The sequence below is a fragment of the Capsella rubella genome, unplaced genomic scaffold, assembly GCF_000375325.1.
Source record: "Capsella rubella cultivar Monte Gargano unplaced genomic scaffold, Caprub1_0 scaffold_2, whole genome shotgun sequence".
In the NCBI taxonomy this organism is placed as follows: Eukaryota; Viridiplantae; Streptophyta; class Magnoliopsida; order Brassicales; family Brassicaceae; genus Capsella; species Capsella rubella.
The window spans coordinates 4714523-4736724 of NW_006238922.1; the positions used below are offsets into that span (position 1 = coordinate 4714523).

The following is a 22202-nucleotide window of genomic DNA, read 5'->3' on the forward strand; positions in this document are numbered from 1 at the left end:
ACGAAACTCATCAAACATTAAACTTTTTGGCTTAAAGAACCTTTCATGTGTGGTTGTTTCAAAAGATGAGACCATTTTATCAAAAACAAGGTTTGAGACACGAAATTCTTTCACATTCTCTAAACCAAAACGTTTTTCATTTTGAGCAGAAATCAACACACACAAATTAGAATCAGTCCTAACCAACCCAATTTCCTTACAGTGCTTTCTCGGGTAGTCACAAGGAAATGACATAGGAACATGTTTTGGCACAAAGTTAGATGGCGGTTCCAATTCATGGCTCAATGACAAACTCCTTTGCGTTTTGCCTAGCGATTCTTCTTCATGAACCTTTGAAAAGGAAACAATGCTACTCGGTTTCTCCGGTTCAAAACTTGTTAGTTTATCAAGCACAAAATCAGATTGGGAAGATGAAAGAGTACACTTAGCTCGCGGAGAGGCGAGATTTTCCGTAATGTTGGTGTCACTTTGTTCTTCCTTGTTGCTTGAGAGTTGCTGATTTTGTACGGCTATGAGTGGTTGAATTTCTTCTCTCGCACGTCTCGGCCTTTGGCTACTCCGGTGAGATGAGTGACTACTCGGGAAAATTTTATCAACCGGCTCCTTCCTCGAGGATTGACTGTTTTGCTGCTTTTGATTTTTATCGCCCTCCGAGATGATGACTTGTTTGGCCGACACCTTTTCTTTTCCTTTAATTTGTGCTTCGATCGTCTTAAGTCTTTCTTCAATTTTTTTTGTAAGCTTTTCGTTCATCAATCTATCCATTTGACTGGTGATTTGCTTGGTGATAGCATCTATGAGGACTTGATTGTTAGCACTTCTTCTCGACCGTGATGACTTGGATTTCTCCCCCCCTGCCATTGAAACAAAACAAAACCAGTCACTAGTTCAAAGAAAAAAACATGAAAATGATGCCTAAAACAGATGAAATCGATCTAACAAAATAAATTATGAAATCAAGTTCAAAAATTCCAGAATTAATTTTGTAAAATACTAGACTCGTTTTAGTTTCAGAAACAATCAAATTTGCAATTTTCGGATTAGTCAAACATTTATGAAAATTCATACAAAATGACAGAAAATCCAGAAAAGAACAAACAAAACAAAAACTGACGAAAATTAAAACGAAAAATAGAATGGACTATGGATGAAGATTGAAATGAAATGATGAGATATGATGAAGATGATAGAGAACTCAACTTTTCAGAGTGTGCTCTGATACCACATAATATGTTTCTCCTAGAATCGACACTCTTGAAGTTGAGGGAATGATGGGCTTTGCACCTAAGGGATCGGGGGATCTCTTAGATCAAAGGATGTGGAGCGAATGGTCGCACAAAGGTTGCGGATGAGCCTTTGATTTACCGGACTTGGACTTGCCTATGGATATTACACACCAAAGAAAAGAACAAGAGAGAGTGATCTAACTTAGAAAGAGTTTTTGATAAAAGATTAGATGAGTTACAAATGAGAGGTAGAGGGGGATTATATAGTAGAAGGGAAAGGGAGAGAGAGGTGCCTTGGAAATACACAAGTGTCTTGGAAATACACTCATGCAAGACCATGAACCAAGTCTTGGAAATAATAAAACAATAAATGCAAGAATGAAGAGAAAAGATAGAAAATGGGCCAAGGCAAAGTGTTGGGCCTTGGACCCACGAATTTGGTTTGATAAAAGGCTTTGAAAGTGTTACTTAGGCCTCATTAAAAACCTTGTCAAGAAAACCCAATGAGACAAAACTTGACAAGGGAAAAAGAGTGCATAAGCAACACTTAACCCTTTACCGAACCTTTTGAGCCGGGATGATTATTGAGGGACTTGAGCCACGTCTTCTTGCTTCTTGTCTAGCTCCCTAAGTCTTCCATTGGTTGATGGGTTGAGCTCCTTAAGCCTTGAGCGTGTTAGAGGACCTTCCGGGATGATTAGTAGTTCCTCCGCTTCGAGCTGCTCCTCGGCGACTTGTTGCTCCTCTTCTTCGTGTTTCTCCTCGTCGTTTTCGTGCTGGTCCTTGTCAACGGCTTCCTCCATTACGTGCTCCGAGACTTGTTCGACCATAGTCATATCAAGAAGGATGTTCAAAAAATTACCAACCTTGAAGAAGATGTCAAGAGCATCAAACAACAACTCGAGAAGCTCGACGTTCTGGAAAAACAGCTGAGCAAACTGGACGGACTGGAGCTACTCCAAAAACGTCTTTTGGGCGAGGAACGACGTTCATGGGAATTGGAAAAAGGCATTGGCGTGGAGACTCAGACAATGGAGGACAGTGCAAACACTTCCACGGTGGCGCAACGCTTGTTCACACCAACCATGACGCCAGCCACAGCTCCCACACCAACACAAAACGACGGTCAAGACAAGAACGAACCTTTAACACGGCGAATTGAGGTACCTCTGTTTGACAGGGTGAATGTCGACGGCTGGGTCCATCGTGTTGAACAGTACTTTGAGATGGGAGATTTCACAGCCGACGAGAAGCTTAAAGCGGTGAGGGTTTGTTTCGACGGAGACGCGTTGGCATGGTACCGTTGGGAACGGGAACGCAACCCCTTCCTGAGCTGGGAACAGCTCAAAGATCGCATCTTGGAGAATTTTTCGGTCACCCACGACCTGATGGCAGGCGAGCGGTTACTGCTGCTTCGCCAGGACGACACTATCGGACAGTTTTGCAAAGAGTTCATCGCCTTGGCATCTAACGCACCGGAAGTTCCGGAGAAAGTATTGGAGATGGCCTTCATGATAGGACTGAAACTGAAAATCCGAGCTGGTGTGAAAGTGATTGAACCCAGATCGTTGAAGAAGATGATGAGTATGGCCCGAAAGGTTGAAGAATGGACCAAGTCACGGCTAGCAACCATCGGATTCCGTAAGCAAAACGACAAATTGTTTTGGAGGAGATCGATCGCACACACGTGGCACTCAACCTGTGTTAGGAGGGGTAGTTCCGTCTTTTCAACGGACCCTCATTTCACAAGAGAAGCAAACGTCGACGTTTTGACCCACTTGAGACAAAAGTATAACTCACACCCGACCTAATGAAGGAAAGCGGATGCCGTATCGCCGTCTCACCGATGTTGAGGCCAACGATCGTAGAGTCAAAGGGCTGTGATTCCGATGCGACGAGCGCTACTTTGCTGGCCACAAATACCGACTGAAGGAATTGCAGGTCATGGTGGTAAGCGAAGAAGTCGCCGACGGAGACGAAGGCACGGAGGGAGAAGAGGAGTATATCGATTCAGTCTCGGGAAATGTCGCTGATTGTGCGGTGCTGTCTCTTAGCTCCGCCGCAAGTATCTCGTCACCGCGGAAAATGAAGCTTTGGGGGTAATCCAACAGACTGATGTCATCATTTTAATAGACAGCGGCGCCTCTCATAGCTTCTTGTCGCAATAGGTCGCTCGCCACCTACAAATCAAGACGACGGGCACGATGGAATACGGATTGCGAATGGGAACATGCCTGATAGTACGCGGAACGGGGGTGTGTCAGGGTATCTCATTGGAACTTCCGGGGTACACCATTCTTAGCAATTTCTTGCCACTGGACTTGGGAGGAGTCGACGTGATACTAGGGATGCAGTGGTTAGAAACCTTGGGCGAGATGAAGGTCAACTGGAGGGAGCATGTCATGCAATTCAGAACCGAGGGGAAATCTATCACAGTTCAACGCGACCTTAGCCTGGCGAATACGGCGGTATCACTCCGGGCGTTGTGGAAAACTTTGCAACAGGAGGGTGAAGGATTGTTGGTGGAGTTTAATGCACTACAAGGACAAGTCCCAGATGGAAATTTTTCGACACCGGATGAGATTCAACCATTGCTGCACGAGTTTGCTGGAGTATTTACAGAGTCCAAGGGGTTACCGCCGTCGCGTGGGAATGAGCATTCGATCACTCTCAAGTCGGGAGCAGAACCCGTTAACGTCATTGTGGGAGCTGAAATCGACGAACTAAAGATGGAGTGAACTTGAGTGGGTTCCTGATTCCCTGTCCGAACTTGTGAGTAAAATTGCCAAATGAGAGAAAATTGCTTTAGTTTTATTTAGTGTATTTTGCCAATAAAATCCGACCCCTTTACACTTAGTCCTCCCCCACTATTTATACAAATTTGAAGAATACTAAATGCCGGGCAAACTCCGCTCCGCGAATCACGCGTTCCACTTTAATGCACCGTTTGACCCGATGATAGCCCGTTTCGATTCTCCTCTTGAATGCTCATATCTTTCCGGACTCCTCTTAACGGGCTGACCAGCTCCGGGATCGAGCTACTATAAATGGGCCTTAATCATCTCGGGCCGAATTCCGGTACCCACAGTAAGCCCCCCAAGTCTTCCGAAGTGATTCAGTTCGGGAGACTTTAATGCGAAACAATTAAAGAAACCACAATTCCCGAATCTGATATGATTGATTTGTCTTCACCCGATGTTGCCTTTTTGGATTCCTGTGCTCCGGTTTTGCCGCTTCGGAATCCCTAGGTTGCCGGCTATAAAGGTCGCGACCTTCTAGCATCCCTAGGTAATCAATACACTACGGCCGCCGAGACAATATAAAGGTAAAGTTCTTCTCCCTTCGTTTTCTTTTTACTTTCTCTCTTGTTTCTTTCTGCTATTTCCCTGCTTTCTCCGACCATCAAACCGCCGTGCTCTCGATCCTTTCTACTTCAATCCTTTACTCGCAACTTCCAGCCGCATCATGTCTCCGCCTAAGGAGACTCTGACTACCGGGGACACACACCTTTCCGGTCAATTCGGTCCACACCCCCGGTCAACCATCGCCGAGGAGGATCTTGTGCATGTGAAATTCCTTTGCGGGCTCACATCGGAGACAGAGCTTATTGCTCCGGGGGATGACCTATCACCGGAGGACCCCCGCCTGGCTACTGCTGCGCCTACGAGATCTTCTTCTCGAAGTGCGGCCTCTACTTCCCCTTGCCGGAGCTCTTGGTGAAGGCGATGTTCACGCTGGGCGTCGCCCTCCCCCAATTATGTCCGAACTTCGTTCGGACCATCCTCTGTCTACAGACTCTGGCCGAGGAGCACGGCTATCTCATCACTTTTCAAGACATCCTCCACCTTTACACGGTAAAGAGTGGTCGGACTAGGGGAACATTCTACCTCAGCCTGTTAACCGGGTTTCGGGTCTTTGATGACTTTCCCGGGAAAGACGAGCAGTACCGGAGTGGTTACTTCTTCTTCCCGATAAACCGGGATACCTTCGGCGACCTGCAGGAGCTGTTCGTTCCGCATTGGTCCCAAAAACCCGGTAGAAACCGCGAGGAGATTCAAGAATCTTCTACGCTTGCAAACTTCTTGTTCGCACATCTCACTTCGGAGTACTAACTCTCTCTATGTTTGTCTCTTTTTTAGCTTCCCTTGACCGCGGGCTGTTGTCAGAAACCTTCGCGGACTACTTCGTCACGTTCTGCAGTGGTCAAACCGCGTGGGACTCTTTCACCTGCCCCAGGATCCGTGAGGCCGGCGCTCGCATCCGCACTAGGTTTCTCACCATCTCCTCCCCCCAGCCCGCTCCTCCAAAAATGAATTACCGCGAAGAGCGAGCTTACAAAAAGAAGATGGAGCTGAAGGAGAAGGAGCTGCAGAAGAAAATGGTTGCCATGCTGTCGGGCATCAAAGCCCAAGTTCCTTCGAAAGAAAAATCGTCCAGCCCGGCTGCTCCCCCGGAGGGTTCAGGTCGCGAGGTGATAACCCTGCCCGACAGCGAACTCAGTGCTGACTCCCCCGCCCCTCGCCCAGCTCCTGAAGAGGGCCAAGCCAGCGGGTCTAAGAAAAGGAAAGCAACGGAGTCCGGACTTCCAGCACGCGTGAGTTCCCGGCTCCGAACGGGCCCTCCGCCCGCGACCCCGATCTTTGCTGACCCAAAGGGGGTTCCGAGGCGCGAACTCCCGGGTAACATGCTTTGTCCCGTAGTCAACACTTTTTTTTTAAACATGTGTGTAGTCCCAAACTAACGCGCCTTTTTCGCCTCATAGCCCCGCCAAAATCCTAGCGGACATGATGCGTAGCTTCAGTTGTCCCGGAGCTCGAGTTCCGGCCTTCCAAGACATGTCTGTGAACAACCGGGAGGACTACTTCCGTTTTGCCGAGAAGGTCGGCGAGGTAAGCCGCCTTCCCTCTTGCCTTGGAAATGGCTATGCACCCCACCTTTGTTATACTTACCCTACTTTTCTGGCAGATGCTCTTCGAGTTTAACAGCTCAGTGGCCCATTACAAGGAGCAGCTCTTCGCCAGCCCCTCAGCCACTGAAATTGGGGTTTTACAAGCTCGCATCTCCGACCTTGAGAAGGAGGTGAAGAAGCTCAAATCCGCGGAGGCCTCCATCCGAGCTGAGGTGGAGAAAACGGTTAAGTTCAATAAAAGGCTCCGAACCGTTGAGGGTGATCTGCAGATCGTCGAATCCTCCTTAGATACTTGCCAAGACAAGCTCCAGATAGTCGGTGAACTGTACCTGAAAGCGACCACCGCCAAGACGGAGGCGAAGCAAGAACTTCAGGAGATCAAACTTTGGAATCAGCTTCTGGAAGCGGGCAACAGCTCAGAAATGGAGAGGGTACGGAGAGAGGAGCGGAGGAAGACGCGAGCCGAGCTTCGGAGTACAATCGATAAGATTGGGGCGCAACTCGTGGAGCACGACCGCTTAATCCCCCACGCGATCCAGGCTGCTGAGATCACCGCCAATCGGATGCTGGTGGAGGAGATCGACAGAGGCGAGATCGCCGCTTTGAAGGAGGAGCTCGAAACTTTTAAGGCTGACGAGGAAACTGCCCGCCTCGAGGCCGAAAAGGTAAAGGACTTAACATTTGACCCTGCGTCATTCACCGCTTTATTGGCGGACACTCCCCCCGAACTCGGGCCCGATCCTGCTCCTGCCACCCTTATGATCGAGTAGCCCACTTCTGACCCCCCTGTTGTGCCGAACCAGGAACTTGAGGCAATTAAACTGGGCCTTAGCAAGGAGGTGCATGACCTGACCAACCCCGAGAGTGGTGAGGCTCTCGTAGGCGAAGCAACCGGCCCTTCATCAGTTCACCCCGGAGATCCTGCCGCGGACCCTGAACTTAACTGACTTCTTGCTGGGGTTGTGTTGGTCTTAGACCCCCCTTTTGTTTAAACTGTTTCTTATCATTTCATTTTTTTTAAGACTTATGCTTGAGTGCTTTTTGACCACGGAGGTCGCACTCTTATGTTCTTCTGCTAGATTTGCTCTAACTTCAGCTATTGCTTTTTCGCTTATTTGCTTTATTTTCAAGACGCGGAAAATGTTTTATTACCGCCTTTAAAGAATATTAATATTGCTAGCTGGACTCGACAAATCGAGCTGCCTACGTACCTGATTAGGGATCAAGCGCACCATAGTTCGGTTACAAATATTGCTAGACTATATATATTTTTAAAAAGTGTAGAAACCCCGCTGCGCACTTCCCAATTAGCTCCTCCAAGCGGAAAACCCCGCTGCGCACTTCCCAATTAGCTCCTCCAAGCGGAAAACCCCGCTGCGCACTTCCTAATTTATGCCGAGGTTTCCGGCGTTAAGCTTCTTTGTATTTTCATAAACCTTCCTTAATACAAGGTCGCCCACGTTGAGTTCGCGACTCCTAACTCTTGAGTTATAATACTTTGCGATCGTGCTCTGGTAATGTTGTAAACGAACCAAAGCTCGATCACGCTTCTCCTCGATAAAATCGAGGGCATCCCGAAGAGATTCTTCATTCTCCTTGGGCACTTTGGGATTCAAGGTTACCCGGACCCCTGGTACAGCGAGCTCTGCCGGAATCACTGCCTCCAACCCGTATACTAGCGAAAAGGGGGTTTCATGCGTCGACCGCCGAGGCGTAGTCCGGATAGCCCACAACTCTTCAGCCCATCGACCCTTATATGAATCCAGCCGTTTCTTCAAATTAGCCAAGATTACTTTATTCATAGCTTCGGCCTGGCCGTTGCCCTGTGGGTAACGAGGTGTAGACTTGCTTAACCGGATATTCCAGTGGGCACAAAAAGCTTCGAACTGCTTTGACACGAACTGCGATCCATTATCGGTTACAATTTCGTACGGGAGTCCGTGACGGCAAATCACGTCCCTCCACACGAACTGCTGGACTTGAGTACTCGTTATGGCGGAGTACGCAGCCGCCTCTACCCACTTGGAGAAGTAGTCGGTGAGGACCAGTAGGAATCTTACTCCCCTTGTTGAGTTATGCAAAGGTCCTACTATGTCCATCGACCGCCTCATAAATGGATATGGAGCTGAGATTGATGACATGAGTTCTGAGGGTAGATGAATCGTGGGCGCATGCTTATGGCATTTCTCACAGTTCTTCACATACTCTTCGCAGTCCGCCTTCATCGTCGACAAAAGAAACCGTAACGTTTAACTTTGACCTTCAACATCCGGGCTCCCGCGTGATCCCCGTTGGATCCATCATGGATTGCCTTCATCACTATCCTTGGTGATTCGCCAGCGATGCAAGTTAAGTAAGGACCTCCGATGCTACGACGAAGTAGGCCCTCATTGTGTAGGCAGAACTTGGCCGATACGACCTTAATCTTCCGAGCTAGCCACTTATCCGAGGGTAGCTCGCCTTCTTTTGGGTAAGCCAGGATAGGGGCTCTCCAATCCACTTCCTGGTTACCCACGGGGGGCTCTGAGAAACCTCCAGATTTCTCTTCCTCGGGCTTTTTACTATAAGGAGTTCGGGCCGCTGGGGCTCCGGACAACGCCTCGGAACTCCCTTCACCCACAGGGGAAGGAGGATCCGTTGGGACTGAAGCACCCTTCCGAATTCTGACGGCCTTTGCGGGGACAGCGGGAATCTCGGGTACTACTTCTCCCTTATCGAGTCGGCGCTGCATCGACCTAGTAAGGATATTTACCTCACCTAAGCAGACGCTGGGACGTTACAGGACCTCTACTGGGATAATCCGGGTAAAGGCGGGATCCGAGGTTGAAGCAAGGGACGCTAGTGAATCAGCAGCCGAATTCTCAGCCCTCGGAATCTTGGTCAGTTCGAAGTGCTCGAAACGATCGGCTAACTCCTTTGCTGCGGCTAAGTAGGCTTCCATGCGCCCGTCCTTTGCCTCGTATTCCCCCGAAAATTGACTTGCCACCAACTGCGAATCGCAGAAGGCGCGGAGCCGACGGACCCCGATTCCCACGGCCAGCCGGAGCCCAGCTAACAATGCTTTGTACTCGGCTTCGTTATTCGAGGCGTCAAATACTAACCTAAACGACTGTTCGATCACCTCGTTAGTGGGCGCACGAAGCCTTACTCCGACACCACTACCGTGTTTAGACGAGGCCCCGTCTACGTGGAGTGTCCACGGTCCTTCCACTTCCCCCTCTGCTCCGGCAATAGTCAATTCGACTAGGAAGTCAGCGAGCATTTGAGACTTAGCAGCAGTCCGAGCCCGGAACTGCAGGTCGTACTCGCTAAGCTCGATTGCCCACATCGCCATCCTCCCAGACTGGCTTGGGCTATGAAGGATAGTCCTCAGGGGCTGCGAAGTTAGAATCACGACCGTGTGGGATTGGAAATACGGCCGAAGTTTCCTAGCTGAGGTAACCACGTCCAAGGCCAACTTCTCCATCATAGGATAACGAGCTTCAGCTCCCGTGAAGGTTTTACTTATGTAAAATACCGGCCTCTGATCTCCCCTTTCTTCCCGTACCAACACCCCACTCACGGCATGATCCGACACGGCAACGTAAAGAAAGAGGGGCTCCTAGAGCTCGGGTTTAGCAAGGACGGGAGGATTGAACAGATATTGCTTCAGCTGTCCGAACGCCTCTTCGCATTGCTTGTCCCACTGGAAACTCTTGTTGCCTTTCCGGAGGAGCTCGAAAAAAGGCAGACCTTTATCGGTGGACCTCGAGATGAATCTATTAAGCGCTGCGATTCTCCCATTCAGGCGGTGCACCTCGCGAAGGTTCCGTGGTGACGTCATTGACAAAAAAGCCTTAATCTTCCTCGGATTCGCCTCGATCTCTCTTTCGGTCACAATGTAACCTAGGAACTCCCCCGAAGGAACTGCAAATGTGCATTTGGTAGGATTCAACTTCAAACCAAACTTATTGAGGATCGCGAAACAATCCTCGAGATGTCCGACGTGCTGGCTGGAATCCATCGACTTTACCAGCATATCGTCAATGTACACCTCCATTGTTTTTCCTAATAGCTCGGCGAACATCCTATTTATCAACCGCTGGTAGGTTGCCCCTGCGTTCTTTAATCCAAATGGCATTACTTTGTAGCAAATGGTTCCTCGATCCGTGATAAAAGATGTCTTCTCTTGGTCATCGGGATGCATCATGATTTGGTTATATCCTGAAAAAGCATCAGTCGATCAATATTCGTGCCCTGAAGTGGACTCCACCAGTCGATCAATATGCGAGAGAGGAAAACTATCCTTAGGGCAGGCCTTGTTTAGATCGGTGAAGTCGACGCAAACCCGTGACTTGCCATTTTTCTTCTTAACTACCACCGTGTTTGCCAGCCACTCCGGATACTGGACCTCTCGGATGAGCCCAGCTTCAAGTAGGCGATCCACCTCGGCATTTACCACATCAGCCCTTTCTTTTCCCAGTTTTCTACGTTTCTGCCGAACTGGCTTGAAGGTAGGGTTGACATTGAGCTCGTGGGATATCACGTCGGTACTGATACCAACCATTTCCTTTACCTCCCATGCGAAGGTCGACTTAATCCGACGTAGGAAATTAACCAACTCCTCTTTAACTTCTGGGGACAAGCCCGCCCCAATCTTGACTCTCTGTTCGGGGAACAACTCATTCAACTAGATTTCTTCGTAGAGGCCGCCGCTAAGCTTTCCCTTCATCGGGTTTTTGGCGACCCCGAGCTGTAATTGCTATTGGACCAGTAGCTTGTGTCCAGCCAGATAGCAACTTCTGGCCGTACGCTGACTACCCAATATTTCGCGGACTCCGTTTGGCGTTGTAAACTTGACGCATTGGTGGTAGGTGGACGGGACCGCCTTCATCTGATACAACCACGGAGTCCCTAGAATGGCGTTATAAGCCGCAGGTCGGTCGAAGACGGTGAATTCTACCATCTTAGACGCCCCTTGTACGGCAACCGGGAGGGTTATGGTACCAAAGGACATTGAGGTCTCGCTGGTAAATGATACCAAAGGAGCCGGAGGTCCGGAGACATGACTCTTGTCGATACCCATCCTCACGAGTGTATCCAGGAAAATTAAATATACCGAGCTCCCCGTATCGACCAATATCCTGCAAACTTCGTGGTTCGCCACGTCTAACGTAATGACCAGCGCGTCATCGTGAGGGGAGTCTAGGTCCTCGGTTTCCTTCTCCGAAAAAGTTATCTCGGGGTAGACTTCGCACGTCTTCTGCCTCTTCGGGGCTGACTCGTTCAGTTTCCTCTGGTGGTCTTTTATGGCTCTGATGGAGTTCCGGAATATCCTGGACCCTCCCATGATCACATCGATACGCTTCTTCGTTCCCTGGGGGATCTCCTCGATAAGCGCCTTAGGTTTTTTCGCCGGAGGAAGCTCTTCTTCTTCGGGAGCCACCTCAACCACGAGCTGGACAGCATTTTGCGCCTGGTCGAGCTCGTCAATCGTTATATCCGGCATCCCCCCGCTCACGAACCTCTCTGCGAGAAGGTGCATGAGCTTTTTGCAGTTCCGGGTGGCGTGTCTAGCCACCTTGTGGAATTTGCAGAAGGAATCATCATCCTGCTCCTCCCGGATCCATATATTGGTGGGTAAGGCCATGCTCCTACTTCGTGGTCCGAACCCCTGCTTCGACGGAGTCCCCTTCGGACCTCCCTTCTGGTGGTCCACCGCAAAAGTTCCCGGCCCCGGTATTTGACCCTGCGAGCTCCGCCTAGCTCCTTGGTCGAAGCTCGGCTTGGGAGTCAGTTTGTATTTCTTGGCAAGTGCGGCTTTCTCCTCGTCCGCTACGATCCAGTTCGATGCCCGATGAAGGGCGTCCTGGATACTGGATGGGCGATTAACCGTCACTTCCTCCCTGAATCGTGACTCATGCCACAAACCGTTTTTGAGGGCAGACAATGCCGCTGAATCAAAGAGTCCGGGAATCTGGACCATTATCTTTTTGAACCTAGTGATGTAGGACCGAAGTGAATCGTTCGGTTCCTGACTCAAGTTCCACAACTGAGCGTCGGTCACACCAACTCCTATGAAACTAGAATACTGTTTCACGAATGTTGTGGAGAGCTGGGTGAAGCTATCGATCGTGCCCTCTTGAAGCGAAGCGAACCACAAGAGGGCTGGTCCGACAAATGTTTCGGCGAAGAGCTTGCAATACCCCGCATCCTTCTCGTGAGGCTCGAAATCCACCCTTCCTACCGTAAGGAGGAAAGTATGGAGGTGAACTTTAGGATCCCCCTTCCCTTTATAACTGAGAAACTTGACTTTTCGCGCATCCTTGATGCGCATTGTCGAGATTCTAAATGAGAAAGGAGTTCGCTTTGACTCCTCGATAACCCAGTCGATGTCCGGGGCAGAGCTCGTCGCGTGATGGACCTTTGATTGCATGGCCCGGATCTCATTCTTGAGGAATGAAATTTCCGGATTAGACACGGTCACCGCCCCATGCCGGGGCGGAGTGCGGATGTGACCAGGCGTGGAGTTCCTACTCGTAGGAGGGGGGTATCCCGGCCTGAGTCCGGAATGACTGCCCCATGCGGAAGTGCCGACGCCGACAGACCAGCCTCTTTGGACTGATTTCCTACCGAGCTCGTAGTGACTGGGGGGGCTAGTCGTCCGCTCCCCGGGGACGCCGATGGAAACGCTCCACCAAAATCAAGCATTCGGGGCCTGCGGAGCGTAGCGCCGACAGACGTCCCCTCAACGAGCGCATCCACCTGGGCTGCATAGGCGTTGTGGGCATTGGACAGCTCGGAGACGGTCTCGGACAAGGCGGCCACCTGAGCGGTGGACCGCTCCTCAAACCCTCTGAGCTTCTCCGAGAGTGCGGCCGTGGCTGACTGCTGCTGCTCTGTCTTCCCAGATAAATCCTGCAATAGCTTCTGAATAGAACTGAGAGTTACCTGGCTATCGTCATTCGACATCTTACTAGGCTAACGACAGGAGGTCGGAAACAAGGAATCGGTGGGTTAGGGAATAAGGATCCCCACAGAGGGCGCCAAAATATGGGAGCTGAAATCCACGAACTGAAGATGGAGTGAACTTGAGTGGGTTCCTGATTCCCTGTCCGAACTTGTGAGTAAAATTGCCAAATGAGAGAAAATTGCTTTAGTTTTATTTAGTGTATTTTGCCAATAAAATCTGACCCCTTTACACTTAGTCCTCCCCCACTATTTATACAAATTTGAAGAATACTAAATGCCGGGCGAACTCCGCTCCGCGAATCACGCGTTCCACTTTAATGCACCGTTTGACCCGATGATAGCCCGTTTCGATTCTCCTCTTGAATGCTCATATCTTTCCGGACTCCTCTTAACGGGCTGACCAGCTCCGGGATCGAGCTACTATAAATGGGCCTTATAGTCATACCTTTCCGGTACCCACAGTCATACCTTTCCGGTACCCACATATTCAGAAGGAAGAAATAGAGAAGCAGATAGCAAGCATGCTCACCGCCGGAATCATCAGGGAAAGTGGTAGCCCTTTCTCAAGCTCGGTGCTCTTGGTCAAGAAAAAAGATGGAAGCTGGAGGTTTTGCATGGACTACCGTGTTCTTAATAAAGCGACTGTGCCGGATAGCTACCCAATTCCGATGATCGACCAACTGCTTGATGAACTTCACGGAGACCAATTCTTCTCCAATTTGGACCTACGCTCCGGCTACCACCAAATATGGGTCAAGACCGAAGATGTTCCAAAGACTGCATTTCGGTCACATGATGGGCATTACGAGTTCCTCGTAATGCTGTTTGGGCTGACTAACACACCCGCGACGTTCCAGTCTTTGATGAATGAAGTATTTCGACCTTTCCTTCGCCGCTTCGTGCTCGTGTTCTTCGATGACATATTGGTCTACAGCAAGACTATGCATGAGCACCACCAGAATTTGCGATTGACCCTTCAGGTGCTTCACGACCAACAGCTCTACGCCAATCAAAAGAAGTGTCAGTTTGGCAGTAGGAAAATTGAGTACTTGGGGCATGTCATATCCGTCGAAGGAGTAGCAGCTGACTGCAGCAAGATTAAGGCGATGACAGGCTTGGATATCCCAACTAACATCAAGGTGTTAATTTCTTGGGATTGACGGGATACTACCGCAAATTTGTGCAAGGCTACGGGTTAATGGCGAGACCACTGACATATATGCTCAAGAAGGATCAATTTGTCTGGACAGACCAAGCCAAGGAAGCTTTTTTCAAACTCAAGGAAGCCATGGTCACCGTTCCAGCTCTAGCACTGCCAAATTTTTCTGAGGTATACGTGGTAGAATCCGATGCGTCTGGCATGGGGTTAGGCGCAGTACTGATGCAAAACGATCAACCCATTGCTTACTACATCCATTCCTTAACAGAGAGACAAAGGTTGAAGTCGGTGTATGAATGCGAGTTAATGGCATTGTGTTTGCTATCCAAAAATGGAGGCACTACCTACTGGGAAGGAGATTTGTGGTGAAAACAGATCAGTAAAGCTTGAAGTTTCTCTTGGAACCGAGGGAGATCAACATGGAATATCAGAGATGGTTAACTAAGCTGTTGGGGTTTGATTTTGAGATTCAGTACAAACCGAGAATGGAAAACAAGGCAGCCGACGCTCTGTCACACAAGTCAGTTCAGCCTCACCTGTTTGCCTTGTCGGTTCCTGCGTCCATACAGTTGGAAGAGATCTGCAGCGAAGTAGATAGGGACCCAACCCTTCAGTTGATCATCAAGGAGCTAAACGAGGATGTCAATTCTTACCCTGATTTCTCCATCATCCAGGGAAGAGTCCTACGGCAAGGCAAGTTAGTGATCCCTCATACATCACCAATCACAGGCCTAATCTTGAGGGAATTTCACGATGGAAAACTTGGGGGTCATGGCGGGGTGCTTAAGACGCAAAAGAGGATCGCAGCACTATTTTACTGGCAGGGGATGATGCAAGACATAAGAAGGTATGTAGCAGCCTGTCAAGTATGCCAATGATACAAGTACTCGAATTTGGCACCTAGCGGATTGTTGCAACACTTGCCGATACCAGTCAAGATATGGGAGGATGTGTCCATGGATTTCATCGAAGGTTTGCCTAAGTCGGGCGGTTACAATGCGATATTGGTGGTCATAGACAGGCTGTCTAAGTATGCTCACTTCCTGAGACTGAAGCAGCCCTTCACCGCAACGGACGTTGCCAATCTGTTCACTCAAGAGGTCGTCAAACTGCACGGGTTTCCTCGCACCATCATTTCGGATCGAGATAAGATCTTCACCAGTCTCTTTTGGAAGGAGTTATTTCGATTGGCTAGCACCAACCTCTGCTTTAGCATGGCCTATCACCCGCAAACAGATGGCCAGACCGAGGTGACCAACAGGGGATGGAGACCTATTTACGCTGCTTTGAGGGGGATCAACCACGAACATGGGCTCAGTATTTTGCCTGGGCGGAGCTCTGTTATAACACTTCCTTCCACACCGCTATCCAGACTACCCCTTTTCAGGCAGTTTATGGAAGGGAGCCCTCAGCCTTGGTTCAGTATGAGAACGGTTCAACCTCAAATGCAGACTTGGAGAAGCTTTTAAAACCCAGAGACGTGACCTTGGCGGTGATTTAAGGGCATCTGCATAAAGCACAACAAAAGATGAAGCGAAGGGCAGATGGACACAGGCGGGAAGTGGAGTTTGAAGTAGGGGACTTGGTTTATCTGAAAATGCGACCCTACCGACGTAGATCATTGGGCAGGAGGAGTAACGAGAAGCTGTCGCCCCGGTTTTATGGACCTTACAAGGTGGCAGCCAAGGTGGGGAGCGTAGCTTATCGTTTAATGCTGCCCCGGAAGCTAAGATCCACCCCACATTCCATGTTTCTCAGTTGAAGAAAGCCGTGGGAGAGCAGTCAGTCGTGGTTTAGATTCCTCCACAGCTCATTGAGGAAGGTTTCTTGCACGCTGAACCTGAGGTCGTTTTAGGCAGACGAGTCCACCCGGTTTCCGGACAGAAAGAATTGCTAATCAAGTGGAAGGACCAGCCCGAGTATGAGTGTTCTTGGGAGTGGGAAAACACCATCAAAGTTCAGTTCCCTTCCTTCAACCTTGAGGACAAGGTAGGTTTTGTTGGGGAAGGTATTGATAACGACGAGGCCCAGCAGCAGGCTCTAGATAATAACGAGGCCCAGCAAGGGTACATTCTGCGTTGTGACCCAAGTAAGAGAAAGGCCCAAAGGCCCATTAGTTTCAAATAAGAAGGAAAGAAGATCCAAAGCTTCTGGAAAGCGTTGATGAACGGATTGGAGCGTTTTACCGGAGTTGCACTTTTGATTACCGTAGTTAGATGAATAAACTGTGGTTAGCAGTAGCCAGCTGGAGGCTAGCCACTTGTCCTTGGGGTCTAACGGCTTTGTGTGAGAAAAGCTGTATAAAGTAGAGTGTAAGGGTTTGGAGTCTAGTATCGAGAGTTTGGGTGAAATCTTGGATTGTAAGGGGGAGGAAGGGATTCGTAAGTCCCTTGGCTTGCAATTGTTTCCTTATTAATAAAAGTATCGTTATTTCCATTGATCTTGTTAAGTTAACACGTTTATTCTTATCATTATGTAACTGAACTAGCATTTCCTCCTAAACAATATAACACGTCTCAAACCCAGAGTCTAACCTTAAAATCCATATTGTTGTGGTTCTTTAGCCATCAATATTATTCAGGATTTGATTCTAGAACTCATTTTCACCACGAGAAACATGGTCAAACACTATACCAAGAACCCATTTTTCCATGACATTACGTCTCGAGATGTTGGGAAGAAACTTATTATCCAAATTGAATAAACGAAACCCATAAAAACATCAATCTGTAATGATTTCACTATCTCCCTTGGAACACTAAGCACCATCAAAACCCCTTAATTAGCTTACAGGTTGCTAACTCTAAACTCCCAACAAAGCTATCATAATTTGTGGTGAAATATAAATACAGAGAGAGGAAATTGGCATACCCGATTGTTGTAAATATGACTCAAATACATATCGATTCTATTTAATATCATCATTAGTTCATCACATCATAGTCGGATTCATAATCTATATCATTGAATCCCCAAACTTGGTCACTTTCGCGTCGTTTTCTTCATCGTTCTTCTCATCTTTATCTTTGCTTAAATCAGACTTTGTATGAGAGGAGACACATCGATCTAGCGTAGTTATCAAACTGAGAAATGTATCCTTGCGATTTCAGCAACAACGAGATCCTTTAGCGGTGGCGACGACAGCGGGGCGACTCATGAGAAATAGGTCACTCCCTATTTTGTTTTGCCCTTACAGAGGAAGGGTAAAATGGTCAAAAAAAGGGAAAGAATGTAAAACTAAATATGAAAAGAAAATAGGGTATTTTTAAGGAGTGTTAACCCCAAAGGAGTATTTCTAACAAATTCTCAATTTAAATAGCAAAAGTAAGTTTTAAATTACGTAAATATTTCAAATACCGGGACAAAAAATGGATACAAAAAGAAAACGGGTAATTTAATTAGTTAATTACAAGCTATTTTTTTTTAAAAAACATGTAAATGATTTCATTTATATAATAAAAAAATTTACGATCATATCTTAGAGAGAAATAACGGGTATAAAAAGGGAACAGGTAATTCAAAAACAAAATTATCTAAACTATTTCTCATCAAAAACAAGACGATAAAAAAAATTTGGAAACTTAAATTCAATTTCAACATTCAAATATCAAATGACGGGTATGATACAAGAATAAGAAATTTAAATAGCAAAAGTAAATTTCAAATTACTTAAATACTTCAAATATCGGGACAAAAAATAACGGATATAAAAAGAGAACGGACATGTAATTTAATTAGATAAATACAGGCTATATAATGTTATTTTAAAACAGAAAACATGTAAATGATGTCATTTATAATAAAAAAATATGATCTTATCTTAGAGGGAAAGAACGTGTACAAAAAGGGAATGGGTAATTCAAAAAAAAATTTATCTAAACTATTTCATCAAAAACAAGACGATATAAAAAATTTGGAAACTTCAATTCAATTTCAACTTTCAAATATCAAATGACGGGTATGATACAGGAATATGAAATTTAAATAGCAAAAGTAAATTTCAAATTACTTAAATATTTCAAATATCGCAACAAGAAATAACGGATACGAAAAGGGAACTGGTAATTTAGAAAATAAAAATTATTTTCTTAACTAATTCTAATAATATACAAAAAGGAATTATGGGTAACGGGCAAGCTGAAGACATACTATTTATTTATTTATTCATGTGGGTGGACCAAAACATTTCAATTTGTTGTAGGACATGCATAGTGAACGGGTTTGACTCTCATGATATCTAATTATCTATATTTATGTTATTTTATTCAAAAGTTTTAATGTTTTTCATTGGTTTGTGTGATGTGATAGTTCACAAATTTAATTGATTTCTTACTTATCACTCGTTTTGTTCACACTCAATCCGGGTCTCTTATCATGTCGATCCAAATATTGGAAACTTTATGATAAACTTAGTTTTGGAAACCAACCCCGTACGTGCGGGTCCATCCCTAGTAACATTTTAATTTAAAAGCTTAAAATATTATAATATTTAATTTAAGCTTTATATAATATCAAAAATATTTAAAGTCCACAAAAAATGAAAGAATTATTAATATTTTAAATCTAGAAAGTTTAAAATATAATAATATTGTACATAAATACGACTGAACGGGTTTGAGTTTACATAAATATGATTATATTTTCTTACGGGTTATCTTAAATTTTTTTACGGGTTAAGTTAAAGTATAAATTTTTATTTTAAGGAAAAACATCGCGCAGTGTACCACATGTTAAAACCTAGTATTGGATGAACATAACAACCAATGAAGAAATTAAATGTTGCTCGCACGATCAAGTAGCCTCTGGTTGCCTTAAGCATTGTCATTTTATCAAAAAATCAAATCAAACTTTATAATTTAGTTGACACCTAAAAAGTGTATGCTTTTTTCGTCCCAAATTTCATAATTTTTTTAAAACATTTTTCCCAATTCAATATTTTAAATACTAACATCTACTTTTTAAACCTGCGTATTTATCTAAAGTAACTATAATTCTATGTTTTAACTAAATTAATTTGGTTTAGGTCATAAGTAATCAAAGTATCAAACCCAAGTAAGCTCTAGATTCCACGGTTTTGCTAATGAGACTATACCGAGTCAGATCTTAACAATGCATAAATATTAGAAAGGCCTCAAAAGTGGGTAGTCTTCAAGTAGCTCTCTTTCTGACAAAACGTCCTTCTCATTTTGTGGTGTCCAAAGTATTTCTACTGCCTGCAACATTTTGGTTTTACTTTTACTATTTATAAAGACTAATCCATTCTCATGATCAAGAAAGTTACGAATACGAAATCATTCTCTTACCAATATTTTCTTACTCGGTATCGATCCGAGTTCAAGTAAGGCTTCCTTAAGATGTGCACTTCCCTTTATTGTGTCCACTTTAAGTGTACCCTCTACAGCCACCAAGATGGTTACCTGAACATACACCTTGCTGTTAAAAAATCATTAAACTTAAAGCACAACAACCTAATGTTGGACCCGTTTATATAACTGTCTTACTACATTGGAGTTTCTATAAGTTTACCACAATATATTCATTGCTCAAACCACTATCTCTGTGAATCTTTGAGCTTTTTATCTTTAAGTTATTCACTTTAACAAGTGTCTCCTCGTCAAATTTTCCCCTTTCTTCAACAGAGAGTTTATTAAACTGCTTCTCTCCTTCTTCCAAACATTGCTTCACATCCACCTAAAAGTATATGATAGAGAAAGAGTGGTTAAGGTTCACACCATTGAATTACAAGACAAGCTGGTAATGAAAAGAACCAGTAGACTTACTGATGAATAACAGGAGATGCAATAGTCCGGGTGCCTGAGCAACGCTAATGTTGCCTCTGAAAGGAATGCAAAAAAACAAAAATTTAAACTACAAAAGATTATAAAATATAAAGAAAACATAGTACTGCCATAAGTAATACAACTTTCATACTAAACATAAAAGAAAAAGTCATTTAACATATGTACGAAGAGGGTATAAAGATGAAGTAAATCAATGAATATGTTACCGGTTAAAAGATAGCTTAGACCCTCTGGTGTAGATGTGTCTGCATTTTCAGCAAGGTGATTTAAATCTTGTTGTAAGGTCCTCGCGGAGCCTAGCAACCCCACCTGATAAAATACATATATATATACTAATTTCAACAGAAGCATAATGAAATGAAAGCTATTGATGCATATCTTAAATTATGTTTAATGATGATTGACTACTTCACATATGAGAGAGAGAGATCACCTGTAGTCTTAGGACGCTAGTTTTCGGAGCATTGGTAAGAATGTCATGGCCGCTAGGTTTCTGAGCATTGGTAAAAATGTCATTCTGTGACTGGTTTGAATTAATTTTAGAGACCAAATAAAACACAAAAGAGGCTGCAACCATCAGAGACAAGGTCCAATAAGATATTATTGGCCGAGCTGAGTCCTTGGAGCTAATAACCAAGACCTCAGATCTCAGAGACGACTCCGAGGAGCTTGGAGCCGGCTCCCACGGTGAAGATACGTCCACTGAGCTTGGAGTTGGAGCTGATTTACCCGATGGAGCAAAGTTTTCCCAAGTTGTAGACGAGTAGCTCGAAGCTGAAGGCGATGGCGATGAGTTTTGTGAAGGTGTATACGAGTAGCTCGAAGCTGAAGGCGATGGCGATGAGTTTTGTGAAGGTGTATACGAGTAGCTCGAAGATGATGACGATGGCGATGATTTTTTTTTTGAGCTTCTAGAAGAAGCTCTCGAAGCTGATGATGATGGCGATGATTCCTTTTTTGAACTTCTAGACGAGTAGCTCGAAGGTGATGATGATGATGGCGAACGAGAAGACGACGTAGAAGAAGAAGAAGAGGTGTTAGACCTAGACGAGAAGGCACTACCGCCAATTCTACCACCAGAGGCAGCCAAGGACAAGTTCCGATCACATAACAAAATAAGAGTAAGCATAAATACAGCGGCACTAACTGGTTTTTTCAGAGAATCTAACGTTTTCTTGATCTGAATCAAGATTTTGTAAACTGAAGCCTTCCACAAGTGAGCATGATTTGAATCGGTATTGGATCTTACTTGGGCTTCAAACCAAGGAGATTGTTTGTATTTAACGGCGATTTGGAGACGAATTGATAGGAGTTGAGGTTTGGAGTAGAAATGAACATTGTTAGGACGTTGCTTGTATGGGAAAGATGGATTCCATTGGAACGGAGTTATTTTCAGAATCGTAGAAGTAGCCACCATGGTGAAATTGTTTGATGCAGGAAATAATGGCTAGGGTTTTTGTTTTGTTATTCTTTCTTTTAATCGCTAGGTTTTATTTATCATTTGGAGGGAGATTTTTTTTCCTTTTTTTTTTAGTGTTTTGAAAGAAAAAAAGAAGAGGAAAACCAATTTTGGCAATAGGTAGGGGTGGACTTTTAACCCGAACAGAAACATATATATATATATAAAATATTCATTATCCTTAAAAACGATATTGTAATTGGTCAAATTTGGGTAGTGGTTCTCACTTCTGTTTTCTTCTCCTCAAATCCAGGTTTGAGGCCGATCATTCTCAAAGAAAAGCATATAATTTGTAACGATATTAAAAAGAAATTGGCTATGGCATACAAGATATATTTAGAAAAAGAAAATAAAAAGTTGTAATCATGAAAGACATAAGCGGTGAAGGCCAAGGTTACGTACGTATTCTCCATTTTTGAAGCGGAAAGACGCTAAGTGATCACATATGCCTACTCGCAAAGAAGATATTTACCATTCATGCAGATCCGTCGCTAAGATTTGAGGGGCTGCAAACTGGGAATTTTTTGAGAGAGGAGAGATTGATATGGTTTGGCTTTTGGTTTAAATCTGGTTTGCTATTTAATTGGTTTAAATCTGCTATAGTATTTTATTTAGGTGGTTTATGATTGTTTGGTAACTGTAAACCATGGTCGTAGGTAATTAGATGAGAACTATTTTCTTATGGGAGATACTTGAA

General features: G+C 45.4%; 3 protein-coding genes and 1 pseudogene across 3 annotated transcripts; 1 reads left to right on the forward strand and 3 right to left on the reverse strand.

Annotated features, from left to right (window-relative positions):
* The first annotated feature begins 4691 nt into the window (after positions 1-4691).
* On the forward strand, positions 4692-6905 carry LOC111832099. Its single transcript, XM_023788441.1, has 4 exons — positions 4692-4908; positions 5366-5820; positions 5957-6115; positions 6192-6905. The coding sequence occupies exons 1-4, from the start codon at positions 4692-4694 to the stop codon at positions 6903-6905; spliced, it is 1545 nt and encodes a 514-aa protein (XP_023644209.1).
* A 537-nt stretch (positions 6906-7442) lies between these two features.
* Positions 7443-11308, reverse strand: LOC111832100 (annotated as a pseudogene).
* Positions 10877-12550, reverse strand: LOC111832101. The gene has a single exon (XM_023788443.1). It carries the CDS (start codon positions 12548-12550, stop codon positions 10877-10879), a length of 1674 nt encoding a protein of 557 aa, XP_023644211.1.
* Positions 12551-19365: 6815 nt separating this feature from the next.
* Positions 19366-21463, reverse strand: LOC17894131 (uncharacterized serine-rich protein C215.13). The gene is made up of 6 exons (XM_006301544.1): positions 20480-21463; positions 20253-20355; positions 20026-20081; positions 19772-19936; positions 19549-19662; positions 19366-19458 (listed from the first exon to the last, which is right to left on the reverse strand). Exons 1-6 carry the CDS (start codon positions 21461-21463, stop codon positions 19366-19368), a joined length of 1515 nt encoding a protein of 504 aa, XP_006301606.1.
* Positions 21464-22202: the final 739 nt, after the last annotated feature.

What these genes read in the sequence shown, in the direction of transcription:
- LOC111832099 (XM_023788441.1), top strand. Translation starts at nt 4,692, where the DNA reads ATGTCTCCGCCTAAGGAGACTCTGACTACCGGGGACACACACCTTTCC. An exon ending in TACGAGATCTTCTTCTCGAA is followed by an intron (nt 4,909 to 5,365) that starts GTGCGGCCTCTA and finishes TCTCTTTTTTAG; the next exon opens with CTTCCCTTGACCGCGGGCTG. An exon ending in AGTCCGGACTTCCAGCACGC is followed by an intron (nt 5,821 to 5,956) that starts GTGAGTTCCCGG and finishes ACATGTGTGTAG; the next exon opens with TCCCAAACTAACGCGCCTTT.
- LOC111832101 (XM_023788443.1), bottom strand. Translation starts at nt 12,550, where the DNA reads ATGCAATCAAAGGTCCATCACGCGACGAGCTCTGCCCCGGACATCGAC.
- LOC17894131 (XM_006301544.1), bottom strand. Translation starts at nt 21,463, where the DNA reads ATGGTGGCTACTTCTACGATTCTGAAAATAACTCCGTTCCAATGGAAT. An exon ending in CTAGCGTCCTAAGACTACAG is followed by an intron (nt 20,356 to 20,479) that starts GTGATCTCTCTC and finishes GTATTTTATCAG; the next exon opens with GTGGGGTTGCTAGGCTCCGC. An exon ending in GCATCTCCTGTTATTCATCA is followed by an intron (nt 19,937 to 20,025) that starts GTAAGTCTACTG and finishes ATATACTTTTAG; the next exon opens with GTGGATGTGAAGCAATGTTT.